Below are 14,194 nucleotides of genomic sequence, written 5' to 3'. Positions count from 1 at the left end.
AACATTTGGAAGAAGAATGTTACCAGCTCAACTAGAAATAAGCATTAATTAATATTAAAGTGAAGAAACTGCAGAGAAAATTATAGAATAAAACTATAAGCCCACTTAAAATTTTTCACATATTTGACTACCAGAATGTATCAAAAAACAAAACACCAAAAAGGAAAAACAAAAAACAAAAAACACAGAAATACTGGCTTCACCTCTCAGAGTTCCTTCTTAAGCCAAAGAGTTCTTTCATATGTAATGTGTACATACATACACACATACACATACATATGTGTGTGTGTATATATATATATATATATATATAATTTTTTTTAAATTAGGCTCCACACCCAGCGTGGAGCTCAACATAGGGCTTGAACTCACTTGATCAAGATCCTGAGATCAAGACCCAAGCTGAGACCAAGAGTCAGACGCTTAACCGAGTGAGCCACCCTAGGCCAGAGTTCTTTTAAAATTAAGACTCCTGGTTGGACTAGACAAAGCACATTTTTAATACCTTTAAAACCAAGTTAAATCCACCATACATGGCATTTTATTCTAGAAATTCAGTGCATTCAACACCATAACCTTAAAGTTACTTCATTTGTTTGTTCATCCATCCATCCACCCATCCACCCATCCACCTATCCAAGGAGTTATTGTGCATCTAATATGCTAGATACCACCCTAGGCATCAGAAAACAGCAGTAAAACAAGACGACACAGTCCTTTCCTCATGGGGCTTTGGTTCAAACTTTAGACTATATACAAAATACTAGTAACCAAACAGACCATGAAAACACAGTTTCATGCATTTTTTTTTAATTATGGTATATAATTATCATTTATAGCCTTAAAAAATTTGTGTAAACTACTTCAGTTTGAAGAAGCAGATTTACTTGGAAAAGATGACATTTACTTAGAATCATATTTAGCTCTTTCTCAGAATTCTCTCACCATAACTTAAGAGAATATCCATTCTGGGAATTATTCTCTCATTATAGGTATCTCCTGCTTTTCAAAAGTTCGCTTTCACAAAAGACCTAAATTAGTACCTATTTCTGCTAACTACAAGAAATCCAGGAAACAAACTGAAGGTTGCTGGAGTGGTGGGGTGTGGGAGGGATGGGGTGGTTGGGTGATGGACATTGGGGAGGGTATGTGCTGTGGTGAGCGCGGTGAATTGTGTGAGACTGTTGAATTGCAGACCTGTACCTCTGAAACAAATTAATACATTATATGTTAAAAAAAAAGAAGAAGAATGGGGAGGGGGGTGGGGGGATGGGTTAGCCTGGTGATGGGTATTAAAGAGGGCACGTACTGAAAAAGAAAAAAAAAAGAAATCCAAAGAGGCTTTGCTTTTACAGGGAAAATAGCAAAAAGCGAATATTGCAATCAGTGTTTGTTTTGCAGCCAGCCATTAGAGGCAGCACACCCCCCAAGCATTGAGTGGCTGCCAAGTTCCTTCTCCAGGAGCTACACTCAGCATCTCAGCCTCCCAAGTTGCCACAGCTCTGAACTTGTCTATGAGCATCTGTGCTTTATCTCCATTTATTGTGTGCATCCATAAGCAAGATGTGTTCTAAGGTATCAGAAAATCCTAAGTTTGTAAGGGTGTTTCACTTGGCATAAACTGGATGTAATTAAGCATTTCAATTGTGGTGAATGAAATAAAGACACTGTGTATGCACTGAACTTGCCTGCATCCACCCTTCATACTATTTACTCAGACAGAAACAATCTTCAAAGTTGCTGAAGTTACTAATTGGTTCTGCCAGTAGGAAAGTGGTCTCTTTTAGTCAGCATCCAGTAATGGATGCAATGGAGTCTATTGCTTGAGTGGATTGGTGGGTGAACAAAGCATGGTGTTCCATTAAGTTATCTTACACTTCAGGATAAATCAATTTTTTTAGTAAGCCGAAACGAAAGTACTGGGCAATGATGATCAAAGTGTTGTAAAAGTAGAATTTAAAGGTAGTTTAAATTGGGTGGTTTCATCGGCTTTGAAGCAAGGGCAGCTTCATAACTCAAAGGTTACTGGAAAGAGTGCTGCAGCTGATAATGAAGCTGCTGAAAAGTTCCCAAAAGAACTGACAAAAATAACTATAGCAGGTGGTTATTCATATAAGTATTTAACTTCAATTTATTATTGGAAAAACTTCTGAGCAAGACATTTATTTCAATAGAAGAAAAGCAGGCTAAGGGACACAGGCATCAAAGGACAGGCTTAATGCCCACCACTACCACCACTGGTGACGCTGTCCTTAGGCCTCTACTAGTGTACCACTCAGAAAATCCCAGGGCACTTAAAGCCATTGATAAGAATACACTTCTTGTGTTTCATTCACATCCAAGCAGTTGGAATATCCAAGTGATTTTTTTGAGTACATGAGTACATTAGTCCTTTTGTTGAAAATACTGTAGAGAAAATAATCTTGATAATAGGTGTCTTCTGATTGTTGAAAATTGTGCTGCTCATCCACCTGGCATTACTGAGTACGGCAATAACATTCCTGTGTGTTCTTCCTGCCAAATATGATGTTGTTGATACAACCATGTGTCCCAGTCCTAATAGCCACAATTAAGGCTTACTATATGCAAAACGTGACGCATCTTATCGTAAGTGCCACTGACAGAGAAGCCAATTCCAAAACATCTTTACAAGGGATCTGGAAAGACTACAATATAAAACTGGCAATCACCAACTCTGGAGATGCTTTTGATAGGGTAACAGTCTGGATGTGAAACGGTGCTTAGAGGACTGTCTCCTGAAGTAGGGAACAATTTTAAAGGCTTCAAACCAACAACAGTAAATATGGCAATACTGACTTTGGCTAAGGAAGCTTGGTTTGTGGAAACTGATGAAAATGATGTTGAAGGCTTTGGCATCCCACGATCAAGAATTGACAGATGAAAAAAAAAAAGAAATACAAGTATTACTGTATTAAGTTTTAAAAAACATTTTGGAAAAAAAAAAAAAGAATTGACAGATGAAGAGCTGATACAATTGCAAGAGGAAAGAACACCAATCGACACTGAACACAACAGTGAACGGCCTAAAAGTGAAGTTATCCAAGAACTGAACATGAAGCACATGAGATTTTTGCTATGATGGACGGTGCTGCAGTGACTGCAGAAAAGTACAGCTTTAATTTTGAAAGGGCATGTAGGTTTAGGGGCAGGTTTACAGAATGTTTTGAATGCCTACAAATAACTGTAGTATAAGAAAATGCGAGAGGCTAAGCAGTTGAGCATACTGTTGTATTTCAAGCTTTCCACATCAGCCACATTAGCCACAGCAGAGGATGAACCTGGACCTTTGACATCGAGGTAGGCAGACATAGAAGAAGGTATAGACATTAGTGACCTGCTTGCACTGATGGATTTAGACAGTGATGTTAATAGATGACACTCTTCCTCTCTCTCCTATACTCTATATTCCTCTACCTCCCACCACCCCAACCTTCAACACCCCAGACTAACACCACACCACCATCACCACCTGTCAGCCCTCTGGTGTGCTTGCTGTCGTCCCAATTCTGGTAAGTGAAACTACACTGTACATAAATTATTTGTACTTTCTACAGGCTGTGTATTTATTGTATTATTCCTGTTTTTACTATATGTTAATGTTATTTTAGGTTTTATGTGTTATGTGGCATGATTTGGTTGGTTATTTTGGGGGTCTAGGAACACTAAAAAATTTTCCATATAAATTAATAGTAATTGCTTCTTCCCTTTATGCCACTTTGGCTTACAAAAGGTTTCACAGGAACATTCTACTTTGGGATAGCAGGGAAAACCTGTCTTCCAAAACTATGAGGAGGAAAAGTAGAAATAATACAGGAGAAAATGCCTTAATTATAAATCTAACACATGTTCACAGTTGGCTATCCCTATATAATCTTAACCCAGTCCACTATGTAAGGGGGCATAAAAAATAAGAGACCCGGTTAAAGCATGATTCAAAAAAGGCTTAACAGTCAAAAATATGAACTCAAGAAAAGGGAACTAACACTCAGAGAAGTTTAGCTAGCAATATCCTCACTTAGCTTTCAAAATTTTCCAAGTAAGTCCCAAAGCAGGAGCCATATTTACTCGAGGAAACAATCAAGTACTATCCCTCCCAGCAGAAGACCAAAGTACAAAGGTACCATTATGTTATTGCCAAAGTCAAAAGGGCAAGAGAAAGCCAGAAGAAGAAAGATGAATAAAAGAGCAAACTAAGGGGAAAATGACTTCTGGTAGGAGACTCAATGAAAGAATAACTTGAGATCAAAGTTTTTTTTTCTTTCTTTTAATTAGTAAATGTAAAATTCCCTGTTATCAATCACTTATTAAAAAACAAAACCTTATTTATAAGTAATACAGCACTTTTGCTCTATAGTACTCCCAACAAATTTCCCCAATACTTCAAAACAACACACTGACACAACATTTAAACAGTATTCTTAAAAAGGATAATCTTATGTGAAATATTTAATATAATTCAGGTCTGTTATAACACAGGATGTTTTATTATGGAGTGCTTTAAAAAGCACAACACATAATGCTTAATAAGCCACAAATGATCACCTTACTCTATTTTCTGATTTATTTTCACTACCTCCCTCTCTTCCTATAAAAGCTGGCAAGCATCTTGTTTACTTGGGTGGAATGGATGGGAAAGTTTTATTCCTTCATTAAATATTTTCCTAAGTACTTACAAGCCCTGTTCCTTTTACCTTTTCAGAATCGTGGTTGCAAATTGGACTCCAAGTTTGCTGATGATACAAAAAAAATTTTTTTCCTTTAGAATGACAACCACATGAAGAGTTTCTACTAAAATCTAGTAAGTCATGTAATCAGGCAGTCAGTAACCATTTACTTTTAAGTCAAGTCAAAGCCACTGGCACTTCAGAAATCCACTTGACCACCTTCCTCCAATTTCCTCTGCCTCCAAACTTCACCTCTGATAACCACAAGTCTGATCTCTTTTTCCATGAGTTTTGTTTTGTTTTTAAGACTCCACATATAAATGAAATCATACAGTATTTGTCTCTGACTTATTTCACTTAGCATAATACCTTCAAGGGCCATGTACATGGTCACAAATGGTAAGATTTCCTCATTTTATATGGCTGATTAATATTCCATTGTCCATATACCCACAGTTCTTTTAATCCATTCATCTATTGATAGACACTTGGGTTGTTTCCATGTCTTGGCTATTCTAAGTAGTGCTGCTATGAACCTGCGGGTGCAGATATCTTTTTGAGTTAGTATCTTCATTTCAATATATCCCCAGAGCTGGAATTGCTGAATGATATGGTAGTTCTATTTTTAATTTTTTGAGGATTTTCCATATTAGCTATACCTACTTGCAACTACACAAGGGTTCCCATTTTTCTCTATCCATGTCAGCATTTGTTATCTCTAGTTTTTTTGATGATGGCCATTCTAACAGGTGTGAGGTGCTATCTCACTGTGGTTTTAATCTGTATTTCCCTAATGATTAGTGATGTTGAGCATCTTTCCATGTATCTTTTGGCCTTTCATGTAACTTCCTCAGAAAAATGTCTATTCACAAGTGTCCACTGCCCATTTTAAATTGGGATGGTGTTGTTTTTTTTTTGTACTGAAAATTGTGTACGTTTTTAATATATTTTTAATATTAACCCCTTATTAGATATATGGTTTGCAAATATTTTTCCCACTCCATATGTTGTCTTTTCACTTTGTTGATGGTGTGCTTGCTGTGCAGAAGCTTTCGAGTTTAATGTAGTCTCACTTATTTATTTTTGAGTTTGTTGTGCTTTAGGTGTCACCTCCAAAAAAATCATTACCAAGATCCATGCCAAGAAGCTTTATTCCTATGTTTTCTTCTAGTAGTTTCATGGTTTCAAGTCTTACATTTAAATCTTTAATCCATTTTGAGTTAATCTGTGTGAGGGTGTAAGATGGTTCCAGTTTCATTTTTTTACATATGAATATTCAGTGATCCCAGCACCATTTACTGAAAAGACTGTCTTTTCTCCATTGAGTATTCTTGGCTCGCTTGTCAAATATTAGTTGACTATATATGCTTGGCTTTATTTCTGGGCTCTTGATTCTGTTCCACTGGTCAATCTGCCCATTTTTATGCCAATACATACTGTTCTGATGACTGTAGCTTTAAATCAGGAAGTGTGGTACCTCTTTCATTCTTCTTTCTCAGGACTGCTTTGGCAATTTGGGGTCTTTTGTGGTTCCATACAAATTTTAGGAGTATTTTTTCTACTTCTGTGAAAAAGGCCATTCAAAACTTGATAGAGATCACACTGAATCTATAGATAGCTTTTGGGAGCATTCATATTTAAATGATTAATTCTTCCAATCCATGAACATAGGATACCTTTCCCATTTATCTGTGTCTTCTTCAATTTTTCTCATCAATGTCATAGTTTCCAGCAGAGATCTTTCACCTCCTTAAATTTATTCCTAAGCATTTAATTGTTTTGATGCTACTGTAAATGGGATCGATTTTTTTCATAAATTTGTTAGTGTATAGAAATGCTACTGATTTTTGTATGTTAACTATGTATACTGCAACTTTATTGAGTTCACTGATCAGTTCTGCTTTTTGGTTGTCTTTGGGGTTTCCTATATATAAAATTATGTCATCTGCAAGTAGACAATTTTACTTTTTCCTTTCCAATTCTGATACTTTTTATTTTTCTTACCTGACTGCTCTAGATAGTACTTGTAGTATTATGTTGAATAGGAGCAGTAAGAGTAGACACCCTTGTTTTGTTCCTGATCTTAGAGGAAACGTTTTCAACCTTTTACCACTGAGTACATTAGTTGTATGGTTGTCATTTATGGCCTTCATTATGTTGACATATGTTCCTTCTACGCCTAACTTATTAAGAGTTTTTATCATGAATGGATGTTAAATTTTGTCAAACGCTTTTTCTGCATTTATTGAGATGACCATATGATTATTTTCTTTCATTGTATTAATGTGATATATTGCACTGATTGATCTGTGTATGTTCAACCATCCTTGAACCCCAGGATAAATTCCACTTGTCCATAGTATATGATCATTTTAATATGCTGCTGAACACAGTTTGCTACTAATTCATTGAGAATTCTTGCAACTATACTCATCAATGATATTGATTGGACTGCAGTTTTCTTTTCTAGCAGTGTCCTTTTCTGGTTTTGGTATCAGGGTAATGCTGGCTTCATAAAATGAGTTTAGACTGTTCCCTCCTCGTCAGCTTTTTGTAAGAGTTTGAGAAGGATTGGTGTTCATTTTTCTGTAAATGTTTGGTAAAATTCACCAGTGAAACCAGCTGGTCCTGGGATTTTCTTTATTGGGAGAATTTTATAGTAATTGGTTTATTCAGAGTTTCTACTTCTTCCTCAATCTTAGTAAGTTGTATGTTTCTAAGAATTTTTCCATTTCTTCTAGTTTGTCCAGTTTGTTGACATATAGTTGTTCACAGTAGCCTCTTACAATCCTTTCAATTTCTGTGGTATCAGTTGTGGTATCTCCTTTTTCATTTCTAATTTTGTTGATTTCGCTCCTTCCTCTCTTTTCCTTTGTTAGTCTAGCTAAAGGTTTGTCAATTTTGTTTATCTTTTCAAAGAACCAACTCTTAGTTTGGTTAATCTTTTCTACTGTTGTTCTGTAGTTATTTCTATTTCATTTATTTCTGCTCTAATCTTTATTATATCCTTTCTTCTGCTAACTTTGAGCTCAGTTTGTTCTTTTTCTAATTCCTTAAGGCAGAGAGTTAGGTTGCTTATTTGGGATCTTTCCTGCTTCTTAACAGGGGTGTTTATTGGTATGAACTTCCCTTTTAGACTGCTTTTTCCTGCATCCCACGTGTTCTGGTATACTGTGTTCCCATTTTCATTTATCTCAACAAACTTTTTTATTTCCCCCTTAATTTCTTCTTTGATCCATTAATTGTTCAGTGTAGTATTTAATTTCCATGTGTTCACCTATTTTCCAGTTTTCCTCATGTAATTGATTTCTAGCTTCATACCACTGTGGTCAGATAAGATACTTGGTATGATTTCAATCTTGAATCTGCTAAAACTTGTGTGGCCTAACATATGGTCTATCCTAGAAAATGTTCCACGTATGCTTGAGAAGAATGTATATTCTGTGGCTGTTAGAATGGTCGATATATGTCTGTTAGGTCCATTTGGTCTATAAGTGTTGTTCAAATCTGCTGTTTCCTTATTCTCTGTCTGGATGATCTATCCATTGTTGAGAGTGGGATATTAAAGTCCCCAACCAATACTGTATTACTATTCATTTCTTCTTTTAGGTCTGTTAGTTTTTGCTTTATATATTTAGGTGCTCTCATGTTGGGCACATAAATATTTATAACTATTATATCTTCTGGATGTATTAACCCCTTTTTATTATTATATAATGACCTTCTTTGTCTCTTTTTACCACTTTTAGTTTAAAAATCTATTTGGTCTGAAATAAGTATAACTACCCCTGCTTTTTTTTTTTTTTTTTTTGGTTACCATTTGCTTGAAATGACTTTTTCCATCCCTTCACTCTCAGTCTATGTGTGTCTTTAGGGCTAACATGAATGTCTTGTATTTTTTGGATCTTGTTTTGCTATCCATTCAGTCACTCTATGTCTTTCAATTGGGAAAACTTAATCCACTTATATTTAAAGTAATTATTGATAGGAAAGGACTTACTATTGCCATTTTGTTAACTGTTTTCTGGTGGTAAGTTTTTTGTTTTTTTTTAATAGATACAGCAGAAACATCTTTATAAATAGCAATGGGGGAATGATTCACACAGAGCAGCCTGAAATAACTTTTTAAAATGGTGATTTCACTGATCTTGCTAATGTCTCTAAGCAACTGAAGCCCTGTGCTAAAAAACAAATGGCTGGGGATGACTCTGCAAAGAAAAAGACACAAAGGCAAGGGTTTTGGTAAATGCATAAATTCTTTCCCCTGTACCCACCCCTGTCCCAAACTCCAGACCCACTAATGTTTCTTCCAGAATCACAGTTTAAACAGGCTAATATAAATCTGCACTCATTTCCCCTGGAATGATTAAATCATCCTTGAAACTACATATGCAATTCAAAAACACAGTGAAAGCCATAAAAAGAACAGAGACCTAATTTCCTCAATATAAAGGGGATGACTGGACATCTGAACCCAGAAGCATTATTGCAGTGCTAGTGCTAGAAAGCGTAATAACTTGATCTGAATGATGATGCAATATATTTTATAAGTAGCATTCTATATAAAATAAACAGATTAGTTTGTCCTAGAAAAACCTGACAAGAACACATGACATCTTTAAGAAGACATCAAAATTATAAATCAAGCATTTCAACAGTATAAAAAGCAAGGAGTAGAGCTGCCTCACATGTGAAAAACCCTATGAGTAATTCAGGCAAAAGATAACCAAAAAAATTCCATAATATATCTTATTTCAACCATGTCTATTATACCCAATAGATTCTGTGTATTTTAAACTTGCTTCCAATGCAAGGAAAATTTATTATTTTTAGTACTCCCTTAAAATACTTCAAACTATCTCCTGAGCAATATTAAGTTTTTTCAAAGCCAACTCCAACAATTCTTAATGTATTAGTCATCCACATTGACTCCATATTTTCAACCACCCACTATCAGCAGCTAAATCCCTCTTTAGTAAAGCATTCTTTTTACTTCAGCTTTGGATTAATAATGGTGCCCTCTAGGCTTAAGCATACCTGGTATAAACAGTGGCACACACTTCTAAGCTGAGGGGGGAATTCTGAGGAGGAACTGATGATGGCATGGAAGAACTTTTCAGTCATCTGAAGAAGGTTCCGTTGGTTTTCCTCAAGACTCTCTGACTGCTCTAACCTGCAAAAAAAAAAAAAAGAGAAAAAGAGAGAGAGAGAGAGAGAGAAGGTAAAATCCAGTTACAGTAAACAAATAAAAGTGCTCTTTAAAAGAGACTTTCAGCCAAATGCAATGTTTGAACTTTGCTGGAATCTTGATTTGAATTAAAAAAACTGCAAAAAGGCAACAATGAGAACTGTGTATAAGAATTCTTATCCCCTTATATTATCACAAATTTAGTATATACTCAGCTTAGTGCCATCTTCTCCATTCTGGGTATGTCTGCCTGCAGAAAAAATGCATTCTGGTTTGCTCTCCACCTTTAGGGTAAAAAGCTTTTCTGTGAGGTAAGTCTGTAGTTATCCAGCTGTGCAAGGGATGGGGTAGATGAGTCCAATTCAAGGTGAAGTATTAGCAAGCCTATTTGCCCACAGGATCAAAAGCCACATACTCTAAAAACTGTTATCAGAAATAAAGGTAAAGGGCACCAGGGCGGCTCAGTCAGTTAAGCGTCTGCCTTCAGCTCAGGTCACGATCCCAGAGTCCTGGGATCGAGCCTCAAGTCGGACTCCTGATCAGAGTCTGCTTCTCTCTTCTCTCTCTCCCTCTGCCCTTCCTCCCTACTCCCCACCCCGCCTTGTGTTCTTTCTCATCCTCTATCTCAAGTAAATAAATAAAATCTTAAAAAAAAGAAAGGAAGGAAGGTAGGTAGGAAGGTGACAGCTGATTCCTGAGTGCTTCCCTCCCAGCCCTCCTCCTTCCACTCTTGGTTTTGAATTAGGGCAGGGAAGAGGAATATTATTTATTAGGCATCTCCAACCCTAAAGAATCCATGTGTCAAGCCACTTTAAAAATATACAACATGTTGGGGCGCCTGGGTGGCTCAGTCGTTAAGCATCTGCCTTTGGCTCAGGTCATGATTCCAGGCTCCTGGGATCGAGCCCTGCGTCGGGCTCCCTGCCCCGCGTGGAGCCTGCTTCTCCCTCTCCCACTCCCCCTGTTTGTATTCCCTCTCTCACTCTGTCTCTCCCTATCAAATAAATAAATAAAATCTTTAAAAAAAATATATACAACATGTGCATATTTTATTGGAGCCAATGTACAGAGAACACATGAAAGAATGACAGATGATAATGAATTACAGTTAGAAAACTCTGTACTTTATCTTGTAGTCAACAGGGAACAACAGATGTTCTAAGAAACAGAGTAACAAGAAAATTTAAGTTTCATAATAATTCCTACAGCAAATGACCTGAAAAATGAAAAAGACAATGTTGGGGCAATAATGGGGAAATCACAGCAAAAGTCAATGGGATCACTATTTACAATTGTACCAAAACGAATAAAATACCTAGGAAAATACCTAACCAAAGTGGTGAAAGACCTCTATACTCTTAAAATTATAAGACATTGATGAAAGAAACTGATGACAACACAAACTAGAGGAAAGATACACCATGCTCATGGATTGGAACAATTAATATTATTAAAATGTGTATACACCCAAAGCAATCTGCACAGTCAATGCAATTCCTGTCAAAATACCAAGTGTTTTTACCAAACTGGAATAAATAATTCTAAAGAACCACAAAAGACTTCAAAGAGACAAAGAAATCTTGAGAAAGAATTAAAAACTAAAGGTATCACAATCCCAGATGTCAAGATATGCTACAAAAGTACAGTAATCAAGACAGTATGGTACTGGCACAATAACAGTCACATAGATCAATGGAACAGAAAAAAGAGCCCAGAAATAAACCTATGCCTATACTGTCAATCTATGACAAAGTAGGCAAGAATATACAATGAGGAAGACTCTCTTTTCAATAAATGGTATTGAGAAACTGGACAGCTATGTGCAAAAGATTGAAACTGGAGCAATTTCTTATAGCATATGCAAAAACAAACTCTAAATAGATTAAACCCCTAAATATGAGACCTGAAACCATAAAACTCCTAAAAGAAAACATACGGAGTGATCTCTTGGATATCAGCCTTAACAACATATTTATGGATATGTCTCTGCAGGCAAGGGAAACAAAAGCAAAAATAAACTATCAGGACTACACCAAAATAAAAAGCTTTTGCACAGCAAGGAAACCATCAGTAAAATGAAACAGCAACCTACTGAATGGGAGAAGATATTTGCAAATGATATAACTGATAAGGGATTAATATCCAAAATATATAAGCAACTCACACAATACCCAAATACCCAAATAATCTTATTTTAAAAATGGACAAAGGGGGCAAAAAAGAGGGGGAGTGCCTGGGTGGCTCAGTCGGTTAAGCATCTGCCTTCGGCTCAGGTCATAACCCCAGGGTCCTGGGATTGAGCCCCGCATCGGGCTCCCTGCTCAGCTGGGAGTCTGCTTCTCCCTTTTCCACTGCTCCTACCCTCTGCCCCGCTTCTGCACTCTCTCCCTCCCTCTCTCATATAAATAAATCTTTAAAAAAATGAAAAATGGACAGAGCACGTGAAAAGACATTTTTCCAAGACATAAAGGTGGCCCACAAACACATGAAAAAATGCTCAACATCACTAATCATCAGGAAAATGCAAATCAAAACCACAATGAGGTATTACTTCACATCAGTCGGTTAATATGTTAATAATATGTTAATATGTTAATAATAATGATATTAATGAATGGTTAATATCAAAAACAGTAAGAAATAACAAGTATTGATGAGGATATGAAGAAAAGGGAACACTTGTGCCCTGCTGATGGGAATGTAAATTGGTGCAATCATTGTTAAAAACAGTGTGGAGGTTTCTCAAAAAATTAAAAATGAAAATACCATATGATCCAGTAATTCCATTACCTGGTATTTACCCAAAGAAAATAAAGCAGTAATTGAAAAGATACATGCACCCCTATGTTTACTGCAGCATTATTTACAATAGCCAACTCAATAGAAGCAACTCAAGTGTCCATCAATAGATGAACAAATAAAGTGTTACACACACACACACACGCACACGTGCACAGGAATATTACTCAGCCATTAAAAAAAGAATGCAGTCTTGCCATTTGCAACAACGTGGATGGACCTAGAAGTTATTATGCTAAGTGAACTAAGTCAGAGAAAGGCAAATACTGTATGACTTCACTTATATATGAAATCTAAAAAACGAAACAGGGGCACCTGGGTGGTACAGTAGGTTAAGCGCTTGACTCTTGGTTTCAGCTCAGGTTGTGATCTCAGGGTTGTGAGATCGAGCCCAGTGTCGGGCTCCTACTCAGCACAGAGAGTCTGCTTCAGATTCTCCCTTCCTCCCCCTATGACCCTCCCACTTGTGCACTCGCTCTCTCAAATAAATAAATCTTCAAAAAACAGATCAAAACAAATGAACAAAAAAACCCACACTTTTAAATACAGAGAACAAACTGGTGGTTGCCAAAGGAGAGGTGGCTGAGAGGATGGGTGATATAGGTGAAGGGGATTAAGTGGTACAAACTTCCAGTTATAAAATAAGTCAGTCATGGAGATGAAAATGAAAAGTACAGCATAGGGGATATAGTCGATAATGTTGTAACAACGCTGCATAGTGAGAGATGGTGACTGCACTTATCATGAAGACCACTGAGTAATATACGTAACTGTCAAACCAGAATACTGTATACCTGAAACTAATATAACATTGTATGTCAATTATACTTCAATAATAATTTTTAAAACTTGATTGAAAAAACAAAGTAAAATCAATACAGTATTGACTAAATAATGATACACGCAAACTATAAAATATTACATTGCAGGTAAAAAGAATGAGATTAATCTTTCTATAGTGACATAGAAAGACTAACGAGATAGAGCTAAGTTAAAAAAATTAAGTTGTGGAGCAAGATGGCAGAGAAGTAGGAGACCTAAATTTCGTCTGGTCCCAGGAATTCAGCTAGACAGGGATCAAACCATTCTGAACACCTACGAACTCAACAGGAGATCGAAGAAAAGAATAGCAGGACCTCTATGAACAGAAAAGTGACCACTTTCTGGAAGGTAGGACGTGCGGAGAAGTGAATCCGAGGCGATATTCGGGAGGATAGATGGCGGGGGAGGGGCCTCCGTCAGCAGCTTCTGGCAAGTGATAGAGGAGCAGAGCACAAAATCAGAACTTCTAGAAGTCAGCTCGGCTGAGGGACGTTGCTCCAGTGGCTAAGCGGGGGGTGGAACTGTGGCTGGGACAGTGTGGTCTCAGGACCCTCGGGGTCACAGAAAGACTGGGGGTGCCTGAGTGCAGCAGAGCTCCCAGGTATCGAAGCGGGGAAGCCAGCTGCAGAGACGGAGCCGAGGAGTGGGCTATCAGCTTGGGGTTGCCATAAACCATGATCCGCGGCACAGTCGGGCCACT

At 37.0% G+C, this 14,194-nt stretch overlaps 1 protein-coding gene across 8 annotated transcripts in view; it reads right to left on the bottom strand.

Annotated features, from left to right (window-relative positions):
- Positions 1–14,194, bottom strand: part of NF1 (neurofibromin 1) — a 276,874-nt gene that overhangs the window by 115,827 nt on the left and 146,853 nt on the right. For all 8 annotated transcript variants that reach the window (XR_012374424.1, XM_073879379.1, XM_073879374.1 and 5 more), the window contains one exon: positions 9,723–9,858. Coding sequence is in view for 7 of the 8 variants with exons in the window: in XM_073879379.1 (XP_073735480.1) it covers positions 9,723–9,858 (136 nt within the window). In the remaining variant the exon portion in view is untranslated. The remainder of the gene's footprint in view (positions 1–9,722; positions 9,859–14,194) is intronic.

The sequence above is a fragment of the Callorhinus ursinus genome, unplaced genomic scaffold (assembly GCF_003265705.2).
Source record: "Callorhinus ursinus isolate GAN/ISIS: 27379988/994484 unplaced genomic scaffold, GSC_fseal_2.0 scaffold34, whole genome shotgun sequence".
NCBI lineage: Eukaryota > Metazoa > Chordata > Mammalia > Carnivora > Otariidae > Callorhinus > Callorhinus ursinus.
Note: the sequence above shows the minus strand (reverse complement) of the source record. Positions and strands in the feature narration are given on the sequence as shown.